The sequence below is a fragment of the Lissotriton vulgaris genome, chromosome 3_2 (assembly GCF_964263255.1).
Source record: "Lissotriton vulgaris chromosome 3_2, aLisVul1.2, whole genome shotgun sequence".
NCBI lineage: Eukaryota > Metazoa > Chordata > Amphibia > Caudata > Salamandridae > Lissotriton > Lissotriton vulgaris.
This window is the reverse complement of record NC_141690.1, coordinates 247,855,533-247,882,227: the sequence shown is the minus strand read 5'-3', so window position 1 is coordinate 247,882,227 and position 26,695 is coordinate 247,855,533. Positions and strand designations below refer to the sequence as shown.

At 44.2% G+C, this 26,695-nt stretch overlaps 1 protein-coding gene across 1 annotated transcript in view; it reads right to left on the bottom strand.

Annotated features, from left to right (window-relative positions):
• Positions 1-26,695, bottom strand: part of ATRN (attractin) — a 960,574-nt gene that overhangs the window by 506,902 nt on the left and 426,977 nt on the right. Inside the window, exon 18 of the mRNA XM_086964304.1 lies at positions 13,189-13,422. Coding sequence (XP_086820430.1) covers positions 13,189-13,422 — 234 coding nt within the window. The remainder of the gene's footprint in view (positions 1-13,188; positions 13,423-26,695) is intronic.

Sequence of the window (26,695 nt, the reverse complement as noted above, 5' to 3'; positions counted from 1 at the left end):
ATTTGTTTAATTTTTTTTAATGCATGGAAAACAGACTGCATTTTTTTTTTAACTGCTTTATTTAAAAGCAGTCCCAGATATGGTGGTCTGCTGAGCCCAGCAGGCCACCATCCCTGGGAGAGCTGGCATTCCCAAACAGTGTTAAACACACTCTTGTACATTTAATTTAGCGACTCACAATTTGCCACTCGCAATGGGTCGCCAATTGCGGTCGCCAATTGCGAGGCGCTAAATAAAATGGTTGTACATTCGGCCACAAAATCCTTAGTACTTTGAGTATTTGATTTGTGTTTTTTTTTTAATTACTGGTTTAATATTTGAAATTTATCTCATACAAATTGCTTGGGGGTCCCCGGCTTCCAGTTGTGACTCAATGGGGGTCCTCAGGAGTCAAAAGTTTGGGAACCACTGCTCCACACTAATGAAACCTCACTCTATAAGAAAATTGCCACGTTACTGTAGGGGTTGTCCCCCCAAATAGCCCTCATGGTAGGGTAGGGCGGAAACATTGAAAATGATGGCGACTCCTCTGATTAATTATCTAGCAAGCATGTTGCCAATGACTCCCTCTAATGACTTCTTGACTAAAACCTAGAAGCTCTTCAACACGTTCCTCTGGCAAGGTAAGAAACCCAGAATATCAATGCATAAGCTCCAATTATCCAAAGAAAAAGGCGGTCTGGGCCTACCAAACTTTAGGAACTATCAAACAGCTTTTCTATGCAAACAAGGAGCTAACTGGTTATCCGTGCACCCAGACTATTCCCCAATCTGGCTTGCTATAGAAAAGTCGCTCATCAATAATATGCCCTGATCTGCCCTCCTCACCATGGATATTTCTCACCTACCTCACTCAGAATGCATCCTCCTTAACACTAGAAGAGCTCTCCTGAGGTTAGATCACGTTTATAAACTAAAAGTTAATAAATCTAACTTGACTTCTCTATCGCAAAACCCTTCTTTGAGGATTGAAGGTAGAATGCTCCACTGGGATCACTGGTCTCAAAAAGGAATAAACGTAGTAAAAGACCTCTTTACAGGGACCCTTCTGTTACCTTTTTCTACCCTCCAGGTCCGACACAACTTGACCTCACTGGATTTTTATGACTTCCTGAAGTTGAAATCTCTCCTCTCAGCTCGTTATATTAAACCCTACGATCCGAAATTAGTATCTCAGATGTCACTAATATCGAAATCAGGCCAGGCTGTCTCTAGAATATATAGGATCCTACTACCCAACCCTCGCAAGACACACAAAAAATGCGAGTCCAAGTGGGAATCCGAACCCAACTCCACTACTATTCCATATGATTGGGACAAAATATACAGCACGGCCTTCTCAAACAAAATTTCCCCGACTCTTTCGCAGACCAACTATATGCTATTAAATAGGTCATACTGGACTCCGGAAAAGATTTTTAAACTCCACTTAAGCGCTAGCCCAACATGCTGGAACTGCAATGCTGTGGTTGGTAATCTTTCCCACATGCTCTTTACCTGCCCAACTTTGCAGAGATCCTGGGATAAAGTTTACGAATGCATTTTCAACATCAATCCTCCAAGAGAATTCTCCTATATAATACTAGGAGTTCTAGACCCGGCTTTGGATAATGTAAACGACCGATACTTGCTGGACCTGATGCTAACTTTAGCCTGTAAGGTTGTCTTATGCAATTGGAAGTGTGCGAAAAATGTATCCTTTAGAGTGTGGCAGGAATGGCTATAATTCCTCAGAGGAGTAGAAAATCCCGCTCTTCATAACTCTCCATGGCGCAAGACTCTCTAGACGCTTCATCATTGACATTTGACCCTCCGTGAATGCCGCCAGCTGTAGTATTTTCTGCATGTCTCTAATTCATATTATTATGTAGGCTATCAATGGCTACATCTTTTGTGGTATTCTCAACAACAAAGGAGTGACTTTAGTGAAAAAAAGGGTGATAATAAAATTAGAATCACAAGATAACGCTTCACTGTATGCTGCGCGCGTGATCAATGCTCACACGCGTGCAGGGGATACAGTCAGGCAGTCTGAGAAGTCCCTAGGGTGGCCCGGGCGACAATCTTCAGTCAGAAGAGAGGCAAAGCGCTCTTTAGTCACCATCTAATGGGAGGGGGGAAGACCTAAGTTCTTAGAAGGACCCTCACTCACCACTAGTTGGTGACATGCTTCATCATCGGGTCCCCGCTGGGGTGACCGAATGTCTCCCCAGCGTGCTACGACGCCTGATTACAGCGGAGCAGGATGTGGTGGGTGCAACAGTGCCCAAATTAGGAGTGACTAAACGTGATAGTGCAAGTGTATTAAACAATTAAAAAATGCAAAGGTTGTGCCCTTAGAAAAATTTTAATAATGACCAACCCGCATTGGTTAAAAACAAAGTGTGCGGACTCCCACGGTTCTTAGTTACGGAACCGGAGTCCTAAGTCAGAAATAAAATTTGGTCGACATGTTTCAGCTGTTTAAGGTTGCATGTAGCTCAGCTTTCTTCAGGACCTACAACAAAAGTCCTCCGGTGGTATGCACACACACATACACATGCACACACACACACACACACACACACACACACGCACACACACACGCATGAGAAATATTTATCCTTTAGGAATATTAATGGAAAAATACACCTCTACTTAAAGAGGATTACCTTATCCGAAAAGATGTCGCAATACCACCTGTCCCACAGAACATGCAAGTGCTTTTCCACATGGCAGCATGGCAAATCTTCAGGGGAATGCCTGCGAACAGTGCAGCAGAAGTGAACACTGCAGTCGTCGAGTAGGCTTTAGTTTTTATTTTGTACCAGAGGTTTGCCTTCTTTAGTACGGCAAAATTTGATTATTGTTGAAATCTATCTGGCAACTGGTTGTTTATCACAACTGAGCCCGGACAACCTTGACCCAAAGCTACAAATAACTGGTCAGTTTTGAGAATGTTCTTAGTTCATTGCAAATAGAATATGAGGCATCTTTTAATCTCCAAAGTATGTAGAGCCTGTTCAGCTGGTGTGGCTGGGTTAGGGGAAAGAAATCAGAAGAAGAACAGGCTTGTTGAGGTGAAATGTGGAAGGAACCTTGGGGATGAACATCAGGCTCGTTACAAGAAGCACAAACTCATCCGTGAAGCTTGAGTGGTAAGGGCTTGTATCTCACTGACCCCGCTGGTAGATGTGAGAAATTTGCAGATCTCAGAAGCCATGCATGCAGATAAGATGATGGGTCCGGGTGAAATATTTAACCATTGCTGAGAGTCAGAGACGCCGGTGGTAGAAGGTGAATGGGCTTGGTCTCTGAAAGAAGGACTCTGGAAATCAGTGGGATGGGAGGGTGAGCATAGGAATAAATCCCGGACCAGGGCATCAAAAGAGCATTCCCCCACGACCCACGGAGGGGAAATCAACTGGTGAAAAACAGCCATTTGGTATTGGTTTCCATCACAAAGAGATCCAGCACAAGAATATCCTGCTGAGTTACAAATGTTCAAGTTCCCACTCGTGGCAGCTGTCCATTGTTCTGCTCAGGGCATCTGCAAGTGTGTTGTAGACTACAGACAGATGTTTGGCCTTTAACAAAATATTGTGAGCCGTGAGACAATCCCAAAGCTCTTGGGCTTCTTGAGATAACGTTAGTGAAAGAGTTCCTATGTGTTTGTTGATATACACACTGGTTGTATTTCAGTTCCCACTCTGTCAGCTGCTCTTGGATTTGCAGAGAGCGTCTGTTGAAGTATTGCTTACGTTCAACATATGTTCAAGTCAGAGATATATCCTGTGGATTGTTAGCTAGTTGTACTTCTTGGGAAAGTGCACTCAATGGAGTACGTTCTGGTTTGTAATACAATAGATGCTAGCCATATAGTTTGAACTTACTAATATGGAATTATAATAGTGCTATTGTTGGAAGAAACGCTTGCCGGAAGAGGAAGACTGTGCCAAATTTCAAGCGGTTAATGTATAGTTTTGTGCATTGCAAACCATCACTGTTGAAATTGCGAGTCTTGAAGATGGTCTAAGGACATGGGGCAATAAGGGGAAGGACATGAGGCCTTGTGGGAAGAGAGATACAAGAACAACACTAGCATTTTCATAATACTTATGTTGATATTTAGGATGTGCATTACAATCTTTTTGTTTATATCCATTATACTTGTAGCTCGTGGTGCCATGGTCTCATCCTCAGACGAGCAGGGTGTAGTTGATTGATTGCGAAGGGTATCATGCCCAGCAACGAGCTACACAGAAACACATCCTATTTTGGAGAAATTGGGAGTGCAATTTCTTAGTTTCCGCCAACTAGTTTGAGACAGGGAGGGAGAGTGTGAGCGTGAGAGAGAGAGATGCTTACACACGTCTTGAAACAGTGAATGACTTCTGAACATTGAGAGAAAGATCTTGATTGTAGAATCTTTTGTTACTTAGGATATGTTGATCTGCATTGGAGCTTTTAGCAGCCAGTCATCTATGGTTAGGAAATACTTGGTGACCTTAATTTGTATCTGGTACTGGTGGCAGGAATTTAGTGAGCATGTGTGGTGGTGATATGATGCCGAATGGTAGGACTCTGAACAAGTGATGGATGCAGTATCTCTGTAAATCTGATAGACTTGCAGCTTGTGGGCAGAAACATCCCATAAATTAAGACATGTGGTACAGCCTGCGTTGCTTACAAAATAAAGGAGGTGCAAGATTGGAACCATCCGAGGGATCTAGGATGGATCCCCATTGTCTTTTTTTTCTTAAAGAAGCAGGAGTAGAAACCCACAGTTGTATGGAAATATGGAACTCTGTGGATTGTTACTGGTCAAGCATGATAAGGGCTCTTTGTTGAATAATTGAAGCAAAGGATAAACATCCCGTTGGTAGATTGGTATGTGGTGAAACTGCTGGGTATGACACCGGTGACCGATCTTACACCTATGCGATTTAAGTTATCTTCCCCCATGGGGAAGTTAGTGGGCAGCGTTCGCATTCACGGCATGAGTAGTGATTTGAGATAGGCAGCACCAGACTGAGGTAACCATTTGCGAGCTGACTCCGAACTCTGGTGTGGGCTTGTTTATAATAGGATGCAGCAGACGACTGACCATATTTATTGTCGCTAGTAAGTGAGCCTGTTTTGCGACTGGAAGGGAAGAAACTATAGGGATCGCAGATACTCTTTCCTAATTCTTGAGAAGAGTCAAGCTGGTGCCATTGACAAAAACAATCTGATGTAAAAGGTGCCCAGGGATGTGGCCGTATCTGTTACTGTGAGAACCGGGTTCGGTGAAGATATGTCCAGGATTCTGGAGTATAGCGGATGATTAAAAGATGTTTCTTTAAGCCCTACTTGCTGTCAAGGCTGTTCATTCTCCTGGCTAACTGAACCTTGTCTGACTGTTGACCTTTTGCCTGACGTTCTGTAATTGCATACACGTTAGAACTATATTTATGGGAAATAGCGACCCAAGTTAATAAATGAAGCAGCAAAATGGAAGTTAAAACCAGACAGTGCAGAAAACTTATGCATACATAGACTAGTTGGCCACCCTTACAACCAGGGATTGTGACTGGTGTAGGGGAATGTTAAAGCACATTGACCCGCTTGGGTAAGAAGAGATTCCGACTATGGTGACCAAGTAAAGAGGACAGTGAATACTCTGGGGCCTTATACATATATGTATCGGCGGCAATAGCGCAGCCAGTCAGGCTGGGTTCCAGATTATTGTAAAACTTTTTTCTTTTCTTTTCCCAATCTAATACAGTATGGGAATACTAATCGCCAAGTTCCCGGTTTGATCTTAAGAGTTATCTAAGAAACAATATATCCCTTTGACAGCAAACTCATTGCAGGTTCGTTTTTTGTTTGTTTTTGTTTCGCAATTGTTAAGTGACTAAGTAGGATCATCCATTGGAGACTGCGAAATGCCAGATGGAGGCACTAACGAATAGTTTCTTACCTGTCGGTGTAGTTTTGCAGCTTGAAAATCTTTCTGGATTCACTATGCTGTGCATATTCCGCAATCTGGTGGTTGGGTCCGGAATCGTAGTCTTTCTCTTTTTTGCTTTTTTTTTGTAGCCAGGTGGGCGTCGACGTCCCACCATTTGGTGTACCTTCGGTGACGTCGGCATGCTTCCGGCGGAAGCAACCACCCTTGGGAGCCATCTTCGGATTCTTTTTTCTGTCTTTTTTTCCTTTTCTGCGTTTGTAGTGAATCCATGGCTATGTTTGTTAATCCTTTTTTTTTTTTTGTAATTCTTTTCACGTATCTTGTAAGCTTTAACTTTCTTTATTTTTCTATGTGTTTCAACCTTCTTTTCCAGCCTCATCTTTCTGGCGGAGGCGGGTGGGTTCGCTAGTGAATCCAGAAAGATCTTCAAGCTGCAAATCTACACCAACAGGTAAGAAACTATTTGTTTTGCAGCGTGAATCTTTCTAGATTCACTATGCTGTGCATAGATTTTGTAGCAGTTTCTGTTACTTTTGTGGCGGCTGGGTGGAAGATGAGCGTTGGTTGTTGAAAATATGTTGAAGCACTTTTTGTCCTACTTGTGCTTCCTTAATCATTTGAACATCCACGCAATAGTGCTTAGTGAACGTGTGCACTGAAGCCCATGTTGCCGCCAGGCATATGTCCTGAATTGGTGTGTTGGCCAGAAAGGCAATTGTTGCTCCTTTCTTCCTGGTTGAGTGGGCCTGTGCCCCTCCTGTTAGTTCCTGGCCCGCTTGCTTGTGGCAGAACTGAATAGTTTGTGCGATCCATCGAGCTATGGTGTTTTTCGTCACTGGTTTACCCATGTAACTGTTTGCAAAGGATACGAAGAACTGTTTTGTCTTCCTGTGTCCTTTCGTTCTTTCCATGTAGTGCATCACTGCCCTTCTTGTGTCTAGAGTGTGGAGTGCTCTCTCAGCGCTTGTAGTGGGGGTTTGGAAGAAGCTAGGGATCTGAATACTTTGATTCATGTGAAATCTCGACACCACCTTCGGCATGAAGTGTGGGTCCGTTCTCATTACGACCCTGTCACTGTGTATCTGAATGTAGGGTTCCTGTAGTGTTAGAGCCTGCAGTTCGCTCACTCTCCGAAGTGATGCGAGTGCTACCAGAAAGGAAGTTTTCATAGTCAGCATTTGCAGTGATGCTTTGTGCATTGGTTCGAAAGGTGCTTTCATGAGTTCTGTCAGTACTACATTCAGGTTCCAAGCCGGTGGTGGCATTCTTTTTGGTGGCGTTATTCTTTTAGCCCCTTCCAAGAATCTTTTCATGACCTGAGATGTGAAGAAACTTCTCCCTGTTTCTCCTCTTGTGTATGCCACAATCGCTGCCAGGTGTACCCTTAGCGAAGACAAGCTTAGTTTTGCCTTTATTAGGTGTGTGAGGTACCTCAGCACCGGAGATTCCCTCGTCATTTTTCTGTGTAGTTTTTCTTTCGACACCATTGAGTGAATCTTTGTCATTTTGCCCCATAGCATTTGCATGTGCTGGGCCTTCTTGCCTCTCGCAGCAGTCTCAGGGTGCTCTCTGGTAGTTTTAGATGTGCGAACTCTAAGTCCTCAGGAGCCGGGCTGAGAGGTTGAGGCTCTCCGGCTCTGGGTGTAGCACTTCTCCGTTTTCCATGGACAGTAGGTCTCTTCTTTTTGGGAACTTGTGGGGAGGCCCCTGCGCCAACTCCATTATCTGAGAGTACCAGGTCTGTCTGGCCCATTGTGGTGCCACCAGGATCAGGGTCATGTTGCTTGTCAAGCATTGAATCAGAACCCTGGGGATCAGCGGTATCGGGCGAAAAGCATAGGCAAATGTCTTTGCCCAGCTTATCCATAAGGCATTCCCCTGTGATTGTGCTTCTGGTTGCCTGCATGCAAAGTATTGGCATTTTGCATTCCGGCGTGTTGCAAATAGGTCTATTGTCGGAGTGCCCCACCCCCTGAATAGTTTCTTTGTCTCCTGCATATTGAGTTCCCACTCGTGGGATGCTGAAGTCTGCCTGCTGAGCCAGTCCGCTTCTACATTGTCCTTCCCTGGCAGGTGTATGGCTAGCAGGTCTATTTTGAGTGGTATTGCCCATCTCCAGATTTCCTGTGCCAAGTTCGACAGGGGAAATGATTGAGTTCCCCCTTGTTTGTTCATGTAAAACATCGTTGTGGTGTTGTCTGTTTGTATCAGCACCTTCTGGCTGTGCAGGTGTCTCTAGAAGGCCTTGAGTGCCAGCAACACTATTTTCAGCTCTAGGTAATTGATGTGCCTGACCGCATCTGTAGGGCTCCACAGGCCTCTCACTCTGAGCTTGTTCATATGTGCGCCCCATCCCTTCTGGGATGCATCTGTGGTAATGGTCACTGTTTGGTCCGGTGGTGTTAGAGGTTTCCCTACTGTTATCGGTTCCTTGGTCCACCACCTTATTTCTTCCGGCACCCTGTGCGTCACAACCACTAGATCCTCCCAACTTCCTGTAGCTTGTGACCATTGTTGTTGTAGCCACTCTTGGAGTGGTCTCATCTGTAGGCGTACATTGGGGGCCAGGTGTATGCACGACGCCATCATCCCTAAGATCTTGCTCACTGTCCTCACTGTCAGAGCTCGCCCCTTCAGGTAGTGACGTTTCTTCCTCAGTAGGCTGAGTGTCCTCTTTTCGCTGGGTAACACTCTGCATTGGACGGTGTCGATTTGAGCACCCAAGAAGATCTTCACCTGCTCCGGTTCCATTGAGCATTTTCCCCAGTGTATGGAGAAACCCAGGCCAGTTAGCGTTCTCGTGACTTGCTGTGCGTGATCCTTGCATGTCCTGTACGAGCTTGCCTTTACGAGCCAGTCGTCTAGGTGGGGTACACGTGTATCCCCTCCCTTCGCAGATGCGCGGCTACTGCCTCGAGGCATTTGGTGAACACCCTTGGTGCGGATTTTAGACCGAAGGCCAGGGTTGTAAACTGGTAGTGATCGTTGTTCACTGCGAACCTTTGCATGTGCTTGTGCTGCCTGTTCATTGGGATGTGCAGGTACGCGTCCTTGAGGTCTATGGTGGACAAGAAGTGCCAAAGCGACTGATGCATAAATGGGCATTTCTCCCTGAATTGTACTGATTCATTTAGTTTCAGTGTTTGGGGTTGGATTTTGAAAAGTCTCCCACGCCCCAGGTTACATACGGACAATTGTGATTTTTTCAAAGTTTATGATCAAATTGTCCATGTTCATGTTATGATCACGAGCACTTTTTTGATTTATATGTATTCACATGTTTACTGTTGCATTTTTTCACTGTAAATATTTACAATTTGTTTTTCAAACCACATATGGCCATACATGAAGTTGATGGCGATCTTTGTTCTGTGAAAAAAGACAAACAAAATTGTGATAACTGAGAAAAAAACAAAAGACAAAAATCATTGTCGGGGTAAACGAATAAAGTTGTGTTTATCCTTCAACTAACATTCATTGTTTCAATTAATTGTTAGAGGTTTAGGTAAAAATCCCCAAGTTTACACTAAAAGTAGGGGAGACTTATTTTCTGTCTTGAAAAAGATGGCTGAGTATTACTAATAGCCATCGTCGACGCCCACATTCACACAATCAAGGCACAAAGTCTATCCTGCAGACAAGATAAACTAAGCGGGTCCAGGATTAGTTCTTCCTGAATATCGGGTCTCTTGATGTGCAACTTTTTATGACAAATACAAGTGTCTAGGTCTGTCTCTCCCACATTTGTTTTTTTTTTTAGATATAGTGTGAAAATGACCTTGTCGTCTGAATTTTATTTGCCTTTAATAGATCTATGTAAATATGATGTTATTGTGTACGTTTTTAATGAAATTGTAATTTGGTGCATTTATGACTTGTAATATTGATGTCGTGTTTTTAACAGAAAAAACAACAATAAAGAAACGTGATTTATAGAATTATTTGGTTGTGCAGTGTATAGCGTTAGAGACCATTGCTAACATATGGGCTAACGTAAGTGTGGCTAATACAGTGTAGGATTGAATTTTAGTTTTTTCCACTAAGGGATTCTCTCCCCTTTTTTTCACTGTTTGAAAGTACTCTATTCAACTGGTGTGTTAAGGGGTCTCTCTCAACTATTTACGCATCCCCTGATAAGCCAGTTGTCCTCAACCAGGTGTGGGGCCGAAGCGCCACCGTCATGAAAATCTACCTGCCCAGTGAGTCGCGGTGTCCAGCCCACAGCGTATGGTGAACTTCGCTGCGTCTCCCCCGGCCGCAACCGCCTGGAAAGAACTGCCTGGGCCTCCTCCGGGCAGTGGGGCAGCACCTGCGCAACTGTGTCCGACAGAGGGTGAGTATGACGGCCCAAGGGGCATGCGGTGTTCATCGACCGCAGCCCTAAGCTGGCAGATGAAAACCCTTTCTTGCCAAGCTGATCCACCTTCTTGGATTCCCTATCCGGAGGTGCGGTAGGGAACGAACTCTGGGATGTAGAGGCTTGGACAACCAAGCTCTCAGGGGTGGGGTGTTGGGTAAGGGAGAGGGGGTCGCCCAAAGCTGGGCGATGGCGTCGGCCCACGTTCCTATCCACAGGTGTTGGGCCTGGACCAGGTGCCCAAAAGAACGTCTGAAAGTGCTTCATTAAAAAGGCAGGAAGAGCTCCGAGAGGTAGTCGCCGATTGGAGCACTGTCAGGAGGTTAGTCCTGACGGCCACCATAGGGAATTCGAAGTAGAGAGCCTCTGCTGCCCTACGCAACACCACTGAGTAACTGGCTCCCTCCCCCGTAGCCACGGTAGGACGAGACAGCATGCCAAAGTCAGGTGGAGTGTCAAGATCACTGGCATCCCCCATCATAAGCACAGTCCTGTGCTAGAGGGTCCTCAGACCCCTCTTAGTCCTCCCTTTCCTCCGAAGCCTGTGGAAGAGGCTGAAAATAAGGAGGACGGACATAGGGCACAAAAGGGCCCATCGGCGTCGTGCGAAGCCGATCCGACACCGTGACCGGGTTGGGGCTGAATCTGGGGACGACGTCGTCCCGAGGAGCGGGCGATGTCGGAAGTGGTGCCGGGGAGATAGGCGCCAGTGGAGGTGTCACTAGGTCAACCGGTGTCGTTTGGAATCCGATTCCGGATCCCTGAGGGGCCTGCGGCGTCGGGCTGGTGCTGCCGGCGACAACGGGGCCGGAGCCACCAGTGAAGGCAAAGCAGGACGGTGTAGGATCGGGATGGTAGGCTTGTCTTTGTTTTCTTCACAGGAGGAAGAGAAATGTTGAGTGCCTCCTGAAACGTTAATTTCCTTTTCTGGAGATGGAGAAGCAAGGAGCAGACCAGTTCTTTGCTATATGTGAATTTTCCTCTGACGAATGTCAATTTGTTCTAGAATGGGTTCGAGAGAAGATGTGGAATAATTTGAGTCTTTTGGCTCCGAAGTTTTCGGTGTCCAAGTGGGAGGCTTGGTCAGCATCGACGGGCGGTTGCCAGTTCCGTACAGAAGATCAGCCCGGTACCATAGCATGTTCTCGGTCAAAACAGGTCAATGGTGAAGGTTTGCAGAAATTTCCGGTGAAGAAGCATCAAACGATCAGCTATTTGATACAACCATGGTCCAGCGACCTCCTCTTGGGGTGCCCAAAATGTTTTTGTAGGCATAAATGGAGGGGTTGGGGGTCACAGTACTCGTGCGCTGACCACATGGTAAGTCCTGCATCTACATGTCTATTTCCAGGTCTCTGAGTCAGACCTTTCTTCGATGGAGAACGCTGACTCTTCCTCAGTGATCAAGTCCTCGTGAGCGTGCTCTTCACTGAAAAGTTCAGCAGTGTTGTCTTTGGCTTTTTGAGACATTTCCAGGTGATGAGACCTTTGATCCCGAAGGGTTTTCAGCTTCTCGATAGTCGCGCGTACGACACAGGTTGCACACTAGGTGTTGGTCTGTGTGTGGGTATTTTGTGGGGCAATGGGAGAAAAACCTGAAGGGTTTCCGTTCCATATTAAGTGCATGTTCGATGGAGTAAGAAACACATGGAAGGGTATGCCCCAGACGGGCGATGCCCCAAAGGGAAGTCAGGAAAAGCCCGAACTGACAAAATTCGACAGTAGCGCAGAAGTGGAAAAGCGCAAACAAAAACAATACAGTTGAGAACAGAAAAGTAACTGAGGAATCGTACACAAACTGAGTTGAAAACAGAGCAGAGGCACACACTTCCAAACCAGACAGCAGAGAGACAAATCTAATAACTGAGTTGATGCTCATGCACAATATCACCAAGAGAAGAAGTCACCCGACCGTGTGACTCAAAAGACTTCTTAGAAGAAAAATAACTTGCACAACTTCGGACCCAACATAAGTTGGCAAGAGTATGCAGATCATGTCTATCTACAGCCACACAACATGCCATCGAACATGTGGTTCGACGTGGCCTCTTTCGTTTGACAATGTAGTTTTGTCTTCTGGTCCTGGATCGCCTTCATGTGCAGGAAAGACACGCCGCCGAACTTAAGGGTCATGACAGGAGACAAGGTATCAAAACCACACCTCATGCAGGTGCCTGACCACCATCTACTTCCTGCGGTCTCGGCACAGTTTGAAGCACATAGTTTTTGGATGGGGAATAGTTTGAAGCACATGGGTTTTGAAGGGGACAAAGTTCCCTAGAAAACTGTCTAATGGATTTGAAAATTGCGGAGATCTGGTTTCTGCATCGGAAGGCACAAAAAGAAAGGAAATGACAACCGTATGCAGCTCTGGTCCACCACTTCCGTAAGGGTACCTAGCAACAGGACATAACCTGCTGGCATACAGGAGCACTGCTGCTGAAATTCCCTGAATCTAGTCAAGCGCCTGGGAATATTTTAAAGGTGAGGAATCTTCAGTTAGATGTAATCACTAGAATATATGTTCACCGCAAAGCACTGAGCTGCTACTTATAGGAAAGTCAAAAAAGTACATGAAAAAGAGCATACCAAAGCCATCATTATCCATTTTATGTACTTCCTATAAAATGAAGAGGCACAACGAGTTTCACATTCCTGATCTATTGCTTATTTCATCCATTTGATATTTTACAAACAATGTTCTTAGTGCAAGATATTGAATATTTACCTTAATTTAGTTATTTACAAGTAATCTAACCACATAAAAAACAAAACAAATAGTTGTTAAGAATCATTAAAAATGAAAGCATGAAAATAAGGCATTTTCCACAATTTTCGGCTTAAATAGCAATAACAACACAAAATAACTATCAGAAAAGATTTTTGGAAAATTAAATACCTGGACATTCAATAAAAGACCAGTTGTATTTATTCTCTACAGGACACATGCTGATGTTGAGAAGTGGTTCAATGTAGTTGTTTCGCGTTGGCAAGTTATTTGGGAATACCATTGGACCCTGGTATGAGCCTTCAATACACTGCCCTTTGCCTGTGTCACTTGGATCAGTACACCAGCCGCAACCTGGCTGGTCTAAGCAATTTCCACAAGTACGGTAGCCAGAGCAATTTCCAGCTAAAAAGAAAAAGAAATTGGCATTAAAATTATTGTGCTTCCGATGAGAAGTTATAAAGAAATTGATAAAGTCTGTAATAAACATTCTTTCAATTCACTTACAGAGTCGAATATGAACCTTGACGAAGAAAATGGAGCTAGTTTTAGCCTATTACATAAATTATTCTAATTAGGTAGCTATGTAAAGCACTGCCCATCGCCTAATGGATACTTTAGAGCACATGGAATTCAGTTCTTGATATGATTGCAGAGGTATCTTTCAACTTTCTTTGCCAAGAGAAAGTGGTTTGATTCTGCCCGCAAATAATACAATTTTGTTCCAAGCACAACTATGATCCTCTGATCTTTAAGCCTCATAATTTCTTCTGCCAACAGCAAAACTAGATTCCCGATAGTCAATCAGACTTGTTAAAGGGCCGTTGCTCAGCACACTGCAAGACTGTAGAACAAAATTATGCACGATGAGACATATTATCCTCAAGTATCCATAAGTTATTCAAGACTACTTGCAAATGAGCATTATAAAAGAAAGACGATGCAGTTACCCTTACACCAGATTTACTGCTGGTACAACTCCTGGTACAACTAAATGGCACCTTCAATGCTGCTCTTGGTTTCGAAAGCCTCTCTGCCTGAATGCCACAGAGTTGGTACTTCGGAGTCTCCACAGTCATGGTTTTGCTCATTATGTAGCTGTTAAGGAAAGAACCAAGGCCCCAAGACATTCACTAGCTTCAGATCTCTCAATCTTCTACCTATGCAAGCTCACTATGCTGACTAATGACTGTGAAGCAAAAGCATCATATTGCTCAGCAGACTCACAGTGTCTATACCAATACATGAACCTCTGTTAAAGCCTCTGCCTCTCTGAAAGCTCGCCTGTGCTACCAATGTGCCTTCATGCACCTGTACATGAAAGATTGGTGTGCTAGACACTCTTCTCTACATCCGATCATTGTAAGTCAATGAAAAACATTCCACCCTTCTTCTAAGAGGGGATCAGACATCAATGAAATCACTGCCCTCTTAGTATCCAACTATGTCTCTTGCCAGGTGGTTTTGGAAACTGCATTTGTAGTGTGGTGGAAAGATTTGTTCCACATAGGTCTGGCGGACGTTAAGAGAAGGAGTTGGGAGTGATGGTTATTGATGCCCTGGATAGACAATTTTTGGAGACTCTACAGTGTGGTCTACATCACATCACCCAGATATCTGGAACTAAGTTAAGAAAAGCAGTGGTGGGGGCAATTCAGCGGATTGGGAGACACATATAGCGGCAACTTGACACACTGACCATACCTACCTTTTAGTATGGACCAACTGGCAGGCTTCATGCTCACAGGCCGCAAGATGGCATCTGGAGTTTCAGTGGTGATCAGGAGGATGATGGCAGTGGCATGAGGAGTCGAAATACTGCATGAAATGAGCTATCTGTGCTGCCCCTTCATTGATCACAGCATCAAAAAGGAGATGAGAAGGTGTCAGAGAGCGACCCTCATACTTTGCTGAGAGTGGAATAGGATGCCTGGAGTGAAAATGCTATACCTGGAGGGGAGTATTGAAGTGGAGTAGTCCCTTATGGAGACTTTGGCAATGGTGGCAGCAAGGGCAAAAAAGACTCACGTAGTGCAGAATCTGGGCGTGAGGACAGAAAGCCTGCAAGCACCATTGCCTGCAAGCACCATTGCCTGCCAGCACCATCTGTGGTGGTAAGTATGGGGGGGAAGATGCTGTAATGCAAGAGGCTTGGCAAGCCAAGGAAGGAGAAGAGGTTTAGAGGTCAGTCAGAACTCGTGGTCAGCCTGCAAGGTGAGTTGCACAGTAGAGAGTTTGAGGCATGTTTGAGACAAGCCCATCGGAAGCCTCGCTGCCCTGGGATTGGTGATCTTCCATAGTTGTGCTGAGCTGCTCAGCCGTCGGGCCCAGAGGAACAACTGCTGCTAAAATGCTGATGGCCGGGTCACTCCAGGGACTCAAAAGGCCCAGAGTTCAAGCTGCTTAACCAGTGGGTACAGGAACATGGAGTGGAGTTTCTCCCCCTAGATGCCCTGGGCAGTGGATTGTGATCCTTTACATATCAGCCAACAAGGAGTGGGAGGCCTTTCTTAGTTTAACTCAGCTCAGAGTAGCAGTGTGAAAGCTGTGACTTGGCCCTCGTTAGGAAATTAACAGATAATAGTCACTGAGCACGCATGCTGATCTCTGGAGACCTCAATTATACCACAATATAACAATCTCTGGCACAAACCAAAGCTTGAGGCAGGACACCTTTTCTAGGGGAGACAGGCGAAACAGTACTCCACAAGCTTGCATCATCAACTTGAGCTGAGCTCATACCAATGTAGAACCTTACCTAGAAGAAAGTAATAAATGCTGTCTATTCTCTCTGGTGGGCCTGAATCTTTGGCGACAAACTTGTATGACAACATACATGTCAGAGAGAAGGACAGCACTGATCACAGGAGAGAGGTATGGCGACGCGGCCAGCATTATGAGACTCTAGGCAACAGCTCGCTTAATCTTCCCAACGGCCCCCAGCGCCGAGATACCCCTTCGGGGGTGTTTCGTGCGCTATACACATACTGGATTTTTTTTTTTTTTACAGAACACCTCCTAGGCAGCTTGCATCTCTTGAAAACTGAACTGAGATTGTATTAAAACAGATTTGATTAGGTAGATCCCAGCGCAAATCTAAGCCATAAACTATAAACTCTCTAAGCATACATTGATTTTGCTGGCATGAAGGGACTAGACATGGAAGCTCAAATTGAATGACTGGAATGGTCTGTAATCTCCTAGAAATAGTCCTTAGCCACACTGTAGTCGCAAGCTGACATTGCAATCCTCTGCAGAGAAGGCTTTAAAAAAAATACATAAATCAAAAAGTTCTCGAGGAGGGATAACAGAGTTCTAAATTTAGAAGTAAGAGTAGAGGGTTCTGACTGGGAGATGTTCCGTGTACGCCTCATTTACATATAACTGAGAGATGGCCATCGGGAGGTCTATATAGAGTACGCGCACTGCCAGTGGGCAAGAAAACACAGACAGAGGAGCCAGCCAGGGATATTTTGCCTATGTTTTAGAACTCCAAGGAGAAAGAGAAAGGGTTGCAGGCTTCAAGAAGCAAGGAGACCGTCTTCTTTCAGAATTTTGAAGGTGAACTATAAAAAGATAAAGCTCCTGTCACACACAAGACATCACCCATTATGCTCGATCACCGACAAGTTGTGACAGCTTGTACAAGACATCAGTGAACATAAGTTTGGCATCTTGTTAGAAATCCAGATCAAACTATTTTGCTTTAAAGTGGCTTATAACAGGCATCTCTCTAGCACAGGACAGCGAAGTCCCTTTATAATGATGCCATTTATGAGACAGCTGGGGTCCAAAAGAACCCCTAGACCCAGTGCTTAGTTTGAAAACTAGGAGTGTAGGTGCCCAAAGCTGTGCTTAGAAGCCCACAGCTGGAGCTATTAAATGTCTGTGCGCTGAATACAAAGGCCGCACGTGCTGCCCCTCTTCTACTAGACACTCCCTGTTTCTTCATCTCACTCTTGGAGGTTCCTTCGTTCTCCCTTTGCAATATTTTCCTGTCTTCCTCTTTCTTTCTCCCTTTGTGGGTTTTCCATTTTTTGCTCTCCGTAAAGATCTTATAATACAAATAATTGCGGGTTCCAGTAATTGAGTGCCTGTGCACCCCACTGGGAATCACTGGTTTAAATTAAGCACTGGCTGGACCAAAACTAGAGCGCGATGCCAGACAAAGGAAAGATGATTTAATATCAAGTAAAAAAAGAGACGGTGATTAAAGATACTGGGGCGACATGAAAACCTAACGTCCAAAACCTGGGATCTTATAAGGAGTACAGGAAGGTGACCGAGGGTTTAAGTAAAGCTTCGGGGGGAAGTGCTAGCAGGATCCTCTAAATAAGACTATTAACATTTGGGCAGTGAAATTGGATAAGGGAGGAGTGATATTCTTGATGGTTTTCTTGTTAGCTATTCTGTCTCCCTAGGGCCCTGTGTTCACCAATGTCAGACAGTAGACCTGTTCTACTACGCTAAATGGGTTTGAATTCGCATCAAATTGCTTGGGGCGGGAGGAGCGCTCCCAGAGTCTTAAAGGTTGGATTCCTTTCAAATGTGTTAAGATGTACCAAGTATTTATGGCTCACTCTGATCCCTTATACGTTTGAAAGGAATCATGGTGCGCCTAGTACAAGTTAACAACAATTGTGATGAGATTTGATGATATTTCTAGGTAGGGTATGTTGGAGTATGAGGGATACATGTGTTACCCAGTGTGCTAAACCTGTAAATGTAGTCTGCTCACATTATATGTGAGGTGCATGTGACAATTTGCGCACCAGCAGACTAACTGTAAAAACCAGCAATGGTCCTAGATGGGTCCACTGGAAAACAAAGAGCTCGCTAGAATGTAAAAGATTAACTTTACATGCTTTGTCAGGTGATCCACTATGTAAAGTTAGAGGGTTACAGGATTAGTCACCATATTTATTAGCATGTTGGCTTTAAATTGAAGAGTTTCATACCTTCCTAGAGAGACGCTTCAACCAAGTTAGTCAGACCCAAAGCATACCTTTCTACATATCTCATGACATCCTCATAAATTGACTGAGAGGGAATGGTGCAACGGACACAGTTCTTGACTGGATTGTTTCCTTCCTCACAGATAGAACACAGAAGGTATCTTTAGGACCTTTCCTTTCAAAAGAAAAACAAATAAATGCAGGGGTCCCCCTAGGATCGATATTGAGCCCTCTTCTCTTCAATATTTATATGGCTTCCCTTATCACTCTCATAGAGTCGTTCGGCATATGCGTTACTTCATATGCCGACGATACGCAACTCATTCTATCCCCACCAGAGCAGTGGAAAACTTTCATAATTGCTTAACAGACGTCTTTCGGTGGATGACAATCAACCACCTTAAATGCAATTCAAATAAAACGGAAATTCTGCCTATGGGGAAAGATAACAGTTTTTGCCCCAGTAAATGGTGGCCCGAAGGCACCACTCCTCCTCCTGACGTGGTTGAGTCCGCAAGAAACCTCGGTATCCTCTTTGACTCCTCCCTCTCCTTTGATCATCATGTGAGAAATTTAGCAGGCAGTTGTTTCAATATGATAAAATATCTGAAGAAGTTCTTTGACTTCCTTCCTTCCTATTGAAGCGAGAAAGTCTGTGGCAGCGTCACTCCTACTTTCCCGCCTAGATTACTGCATTGGCCTAATGGCCGGAATTAAGAAACAAACATTAAAGAAGCTGCAAAGCGTCCAACATGCTGCAGCACAGTTAGTTTTAAAACTTCCTAGAAGATCCTCATCATCGGCAGCACGTAGAACTCTGCATTGGCTGCCGATGCATAAAATAATTCTCTTTAAGATCTTAGTAACTGCCTACAGAGCCTTAAACGATATTGGACCTAAGTATCTGTCGAAAAGACTATGTCGCTACAATCCAAATAGAGTTTTGAGATCAGCGGGCTCAATCTTGCTAAAGTTCCCAAATTTCATCTTAAAATGAAAGGAGGCAAATCATTTGGCGTCCTTGCCCCTAAAGCCTGGAACGCCATGCCAAATGACCTCAGAATGCAACACACTGAAGCGGCCTTCAGAAAGAAACTTAAAACCTGGTTATATAATCTGCCAGACTCATATGTGTTTGCTGCCATCTAGCGTTTTTTTGGATATTCCAATGAAGCTACCTTCCCAGCGCCAGGATGCTCCTTCCGGAACGACAGTTTGCGCTCTATAAATACTAGTTTACATTACATACCTTGACTTGAACGCTAACTCTTTGTCTAGGCGGCAAACGTTTACAGTGGCTGGACCTAAAAAGGAATGCATATTAAACCCCATGCTACTGCAGCTGTCAGTCGACAATGTAAAACCCATTCCTATCATATTTGTCAAATGCTTCAAAATGTAAAGCCTCATCCTATGGTATTTGTCATGGAGTTTACAATCTAAAATTGCTTCCGAGTCCAATCAAAGGGCACTTTATGTAAAAACTTTCTTTATTGCATTTGTCCGAGAATTTACAATGTTAAGTTAATTCATTTGGTTTTTAAAAGTCGTTCCATGTAAAAGCGTATACTATAATGTGTCAGAGTTCACACTAAATCCTTTCCTACTGTATAGTTTCACTATGCAACCATTCCTGCTGCAGTTGATGTGATGTTTCAGTTACCTATGTCCCAGTCAGTTATGATTAATGCAACTTTTTCTTAGGCGGACTACCATGACTATTTTGTACTCAACTACTAAAAGAGAAGATGATCATTATAGGGTGGAGCCACAAACACTCTTTTTGTACTACTTTCTACAGCCTTTCCAGGTGCTCGCATAAATCCTTGCAGGGCTAGGGCTCAAAAACCAATGAAATTCCAAATATACAGGGTCTGAACCATGGGTCACCAAAGCCTTTGCCTACTAAGGTAATCTATGTGAATTCCTGTTTGAACAGACTTGTTTAGAGGCTTAACAGTGTAATAACAATCCACCCCTGTCCAAAATTTCAGACAAACATGTTGTCATTGCGGATCATGGCCTGATTGTTGGTCCATATAGATATACCCAGATATGCTTTTCACATAAAGAATTCCAACCCGCTGCCTTGGTCATGACTTTTCATGATAAACGGATCAGACGGATAGCATCTGCCATATCTGTTCCTAATGAAATAATAAGGCATACAGCCTTGATCGCTGGCTTGTCTTCATAACCATCTCAGGTTTACTGCACTGTGCTTAAGAATTTCCACCAGGCAACCATCGGGCATACAGTCATAAAATTGGTAACATAGATAAAAAAATATACGATTGCCTAAAAAAAGTAAAACCTCCCCTAAAATGGATTAACAAGGATTATTAAGTGCATATCTTCTACGGGCAGGGTTTGTCAGAGGAAGTGCCCGACACATTTCCCTCTACTGTTATTTGAGAGTTTGCATCTCACGCAATAACTCAACAGCAGCAATTCTTAACCTTAGCCTGTGGTTTGGGGACCAATAAAGGTCCATCACGAGTACTCGGGGGTCCGTACCTTCTTACAAAATAAATAATATTAACAGATAAAATGTATATAAAAAAAGGGTAAAACTGGAAATATTTGGTAAATGTAAAGAAATTTGAACTTGTACGCTTAACAATAAGTTGGTATCCTTAGATTGATTTGTGGGAACAGTGCAAGTGCGCCAACAATCCAGTATGGGTGACTGCAACTCAATTTAGAAAAACTCCAACCACCCCATTGAAGAATAAGTTATTTCCCTTTGGAAACAATTTATCTGGTAGAGGCTATCTAGCTGCTGATTTCTTACCTTAGAATATACCCCAGGGGTCACACTGGAGCCAGAACATCTATAGTAGCTCTTATGCGTGTCAGTAGGTGGTGCCCATCGGCTCCATGTCAGCTGCGTCATCTGCACGGTGCCTATCTATGCGTCACACTAGCGCCCTGACATTTTCTTTACGTGGCTCTTTGAGTGCCGGAAGCCCGGAACCAAGTCAGAAGGCCGACTGACCAGTGTGCAGAACCTACGTGCCTACAGTGACCTTTTTATGAAGAAAGATCGGTTTGCAGACTTGAGGAGGTTGAGAGTGTCAAGTATGAATCTGCATCTAGCATCTGTACCAGATAAGGCTTTACACAAAGTAAGTAACTTGTTCATCTGATAGAAACTTCTAGGCGCAGATCCTTTACCTTAGAATAGACACCAAAGCAATCCCACACCTGAGGTGGGTCTGGGAACTGGCTCAGACCAAAAAGTACTGGAGGACTGAATGAGCAAAGTACTTATCAAGAAGACCAGGCTGTCCAGGCAGTAGTGTTTGGTGTATGTGTTCAAGGATGCCCACATCATAGCCTGACAGAAGTCCAGGATGAGGACTCCACGAGCTATCACACCAAGCCCTCAGGGGGGTTCTTTTTGGCGAGTGAGTAGCAGATCTTAATGCAGTGTACTATCCATCTGGAGATGGTCTTTTTATGCACTGATATACCCTTTATTGCTCCAGTGAACCCAACTAACAGCTGACCTTCCACCTGGTGTTCCTAGGTGAGACTGATGTAGAACGACAATACTCATTTCAGGTCCACGTGAAGAGTCACTCTTCTTTGGAGGGGTGAGGCAGAGCAAAGCAGGTCAGCAGCATGATGCTTTGGCCGACATGGAATGGTGCCACCACTTCTGGTAGAAAAGAGGCACGAATGCAGAGGACCAGTTTGTCTGGAAAGAAGCTGGTGTAAGAAGGGTGAACAGAAAGTCTGCAGCTTCCTGTCACTCCTGCCCGATCTAATGGCCAGCAGGAAGACTGTCTTAATCATTCGAAGTCTGAGGGCATAGGAATGCATGGGTCCAAAGGTTGGACATATTAAGTAGTTTAAAACCAAATTAAGGTCCCAACTGGGCATAAAGAAAGGTTTAGGGACAAACATGTTGCAGACCTTTCAGAAAATGTGTCACAACGGGCAACTTGGCCAGGGAGGGTTGATCCATCAACCGCAAAAAAAGTTGAGATGCCCGAAAGCTACCCCTTAACTGTGCTAAAAGCAAGAGCTTGCAGGGCTAATGACAAAACACACAGTAACACTTAGGAAAAGGGTACAGAAAGAGGATCCACATGTTTTTCAGTGCACCACACCACAGACTTATCCCAACCGCAGACGTATACAGTGTATGTGGATGCATGCCTGGCTGCCAAAATTACCTTCACAGACTTCGGTGAGATCAAAGATGTTCAACTTACATCACTCAATCTCCATGCAGGAAGGCGGAGCATTTGCAGGTTGGAGTGCAGGGCCCGGTCCTTTTGCTGCAAAAGAAGATCACCTCAAAGGGGCAGCCTGATCAGAGGATTAATGCTCTGAAGTTTTGGAAATCACACTCTTCACGCCAATCCAGAGCCAAAAGGATGACTTGGGCCCGTTCAGTCCTGATCATCTTTAGAATTTGAGGAAGGAATGGTATCGGTGTGAAGGAGTACAGAAGTCCTGAGCCTCACTCGAGCCAAAAGGAGCTTCCAAGAGAGAATCACCTTGGAAACTCCAACAAGTGGTAGTGCGGACATTGGGTTACACGTTCTCTGCGGTGGCAAATAGATCTAATCAAGGGTTCTTCCAAGTCATGGAAGACACTTTGCATCACCTGCAGGTGTAGACGGTGGAGAGCTCTAGCGTTCGGAGATACCACCAGGTTTTGTACGATCGGAAATATGTCCCGACACTCCAGTCAAGTCCAGAGATGCACAGCCTCCTGGCACAGGGGCCAAGACCCCTACCAGAAGTGCATGCTGCAGTGCCACATGGTGGTGGTGTTGTGAACACGTCAACGAGCCTTCTCATGCCAAGCAAATCACTTTCAACTGCAAAGGTTGTAGTGGAGCTTAGACTCCACCAGAGACTAGACGTCTCCCATCTCCACCTCTCTCAGATAGCCGCCACAACCCAGGAGTGATGCATCTGTCACCAATGTGAGTTCTGGGAGGTGGAACAGCCTACTGCTGACCCAATTATGGTCTGCCAGCCACTACTGCAGGTCTTTTGCAGTTCCCTCCAATAACTGGAACAGGTCAGACCGGCTCCACTGATGCTGTGCCAGATGGGCATTCAGGTGCCACCGCAGAGCCCACATATGCCGGCGGTTAAATATTCCGTCTTCCAACCGCGTCCCCGACAAAGTACCGCCATCAGAAGAGGCCTGCCGTCCAAAGAGATTAAATCCTTGGCAGCTGGCACAGAATAGATTAGATTACTCAACACAGAACTCGAGTCGGATAACATTGGTGAACAAAACCACATTTTTCACTCACCATCCATCTATTGTCCCCTGAATTCCTATCCTGAAGAAACCCCGTACCAAGAGAAGATCGAAATAACACTGGCTAGTAAAAAAGAGAGAGCCTAAGGCACTCCGAACACCTCTTATAATTTATTGTACCATAATTGACAAGAGCTCATCTTTGCATTAATACCAATAACCCCTACCTCCCCTTCTTAGCACCATATTTATATCACTGGTGGTCACCTCACTGGGGTTCACAAATCACGTTGGAATATAAATGTGCATAGTGCAAATACATGATCAAATATCTCTGATAATTTTGGTTTTGTCTGTTTAATGACTATGATTAATATCAAATAAATTATGCTCATTCCGCCTGAAGTTGATGTAGGGCGTTTTAGGATCCGAGCGAAATTTCCCGATTCATGCCCTTATATAGGTACAATTCACATTGCCCTAATATAGGCATAGAAATCATAGCCTTATTTAGACATGACCCATGCAGTCCAAATACAGGCATGGCTACTTCTAAACGTACCAAAACGTCACAACGATTTCTTGGAAAATCAGCTTAAGCAGTCAGTGACCTCCCCTTGCTTGAATATTGATGTGTCCAAGAACTCATGTACTTTATAAAGAACTACTATTTCCTTGGGGTTCTTTACTGGCGTTATTATGCCCGACTTCACGTCAAACTAGGCACCTTCAAGGTATAAATAGGCCTTCACTTGCCCTAGTAAGACACAGTGGTTCGGAGCAGTTCGACTATCTACTTGCTCGACGCAACTCGCTACAGCGAGTGCTGAAGGAAGTTAATCCTCCAGCTGACGCACTGACCGAGAAGCTGTCCTTTCTCTCGCTGAGAATGCTGCTCCAGTGTTTCCAAGCTCCCCTTGAAGGGTGTTGGGAAATCGGGTTGGAGACAGATACCAGGCCTCCTTCATTCTAACTAAGGTATGGAGCTGATTAGAATCTATAGAAACCTTTGGTAGATTCTTGGCAAAGAAAACTAAAACCTATGCTACATAATACTTACTCCCTCCCGCGTACTAAACTTAGGTTAGGTACATTGGGGTAGGCGTATTTTAGAAGCACCAGCTGAGGATTTTAGTCATTGTTATTTATGTATGTATTTTTATGGCTTAGAAACCATAAAATGCTTTTACAGTATTATTTCATAATACTATTCTTGCTGTACGCATTATCCTTTGCAGCCTGCATTACGATTGTAGCAGTTCATTTATTTTGCATGAGAAAGAAGACTGTTCAATAAACCTTTTATTGAAAAACGCCAGTCTCTCTATTTCTCTGCACCTCTGTAGAAACGAAGCATGCACGATTGAGTGAAATACTTATCTATTGTTTACGCAACTTTAGAGATATATTTCTTATTCTTGGGAAACAATGCTGTCATATTTATGTGGTTGAGATACTAAAGTAACTCAGTCATGCTTTTCTCAGAGACCTCTTTTTTCCCGGTAATACTCCAATAGACGTCTAGAGTGGGTAAAAGGATAAAATATCTGAGTATTAGGAGAATCCTATGTATTAGATTTTGGTTTTGTTCAACGTTTAAGGATACAGTGTTCCAAAATATTTTACACCTTATCTTTTTTTCCTTGAGAATTGCTCTGCAAACTTTCATTAAACAATGTCGAATAACGACAACAACGCAAACAGTGGAGTTGCAGCAGCTGCAGCACAACCAGGCTTAGACGGTACAGGTTTCCAAGAGACGGATGCGGATGCTATAATCATCCCGGAAAAATTAAGGAAAACCATCACTATAAAACTTATAACAAATGGCCCATCATCAAGAGGTGGTAGGGGGATTTTTGTCAGAGACACATGAATATCGGCAGACAGAGGCATTCTATTCATGGATAATCTTCCCTGAAGCAAATCCAGTAACACATGTGTTTCACTTCTACAAAGAAGAGGAACCTACAACGGAATACACTCCTTTGATGGATGTTGACATTCCACTAACATACCAAGAGCATGCGCTCCGGTTTAAAAGGTGCCCTACAACATCAAAATCACATTACCAGGCTCGGTCCACTAGGTAGACCAGGAGCAACATGGCCGGTATTAGCCAGCTATACACCACATCCTGACATTTGAGAAATGACAGATGCGGAACTATTAGTTCAACTAAAACTACTAATCAAAATACACAGACAACTGGTTCCATATGTTACGCGGACTCTAATAGTTCAACCTCCTAAAAGGATTCCACGGCACACTCCTTACCAGGGGAACACAAATAAAATTACACCACAGACTATACAATCCGTCATTGGTAAATTGCCTGCAAAAAGGGAACACATTTCATTATGGATAGCTCAAAAAATTACTCAAATCGAGGCAGTATTTCCTGATACTACCCCTCATGAGAAACACAGGATTTTAACAATCTGTTTACCAACGGGGATCGCACCACACCTGGAGGACTGTGACACTTGGGGTAGTCTTTGCTGCAATCTACACAAAAACACATGGTGTTCCGTCCATGGGGGTAATACAGATGCCCTGAAACAGATTCAAAATGAATACGGGGCAGAGCCTGCGTTAAATCTGGGTATGAAACTACTGAAAGATCAAACAGGTCTCAAAAATAATATTAGCTAATATTAGAGGAGAGGCAGCATCTGTGGCGATCTGTCAAAAGTTAAGAGAATTTGATGTAACTGAGCAACCATATGAACTGGCCAGAATAATTGAAAAATCCTATGTAGAACTAGGTAGAGAATATTTGGGTGGTAAAGCAATGAAACCCCAACTGACTGAAAGTCCTGAAACGGTCTTTATTAAAAACACTCTTACTCTTCCAAAGAAGAAGTGAGAGAACACTAAAGAAACTTCTAAAGAGAAGCGTTCTCAATCCAGAGGTAGGTCTCCTCAAAAGGAGCCCTCTGAAAAGAGGTACAACCTCAGGAACAGGGATAATTTGAGAAAACCTGATAAAGATACTGATTCACGTTCCTCTCGTACCTTTCAGACTTCCCCACAGAAACCGGAAAGAAGAGGACGATCAGAACAAAAAGAAGAACGCGTGAAGTCCAAAGACGATCAACACGTTCCAAAAAAATAAGAAAACTCAATTCACCAAAAAGAAGGTAGCAGGTCTAAAAATCAGACATGCCGAGGATCTTGAGGACACAACTCAAGAACGAGGAGTGGGCACAGGCAATGTTGGACAGTGCAGCAGAAGTAACCGTAGCTCAAAAGATCTTGAAGGATCATCTGGAGACAGTGGACTTGAATGAGTACGTCCAAGTTGAAACTGCTGATGCCAGGGTTAGTGTACCCCATAAGTTATATGAAGTAACGCTCCGGATGGAGGGAGATATAACTAGAAAAATAAGAGCACTCTTTTGGGGGAAGCTCTCTAAGGGTTATGACATTCTTCTAGCTGAAAAAGTCTGGCTACTTGAATTTGTCAGGGAGTGCTCACATGGCGAAG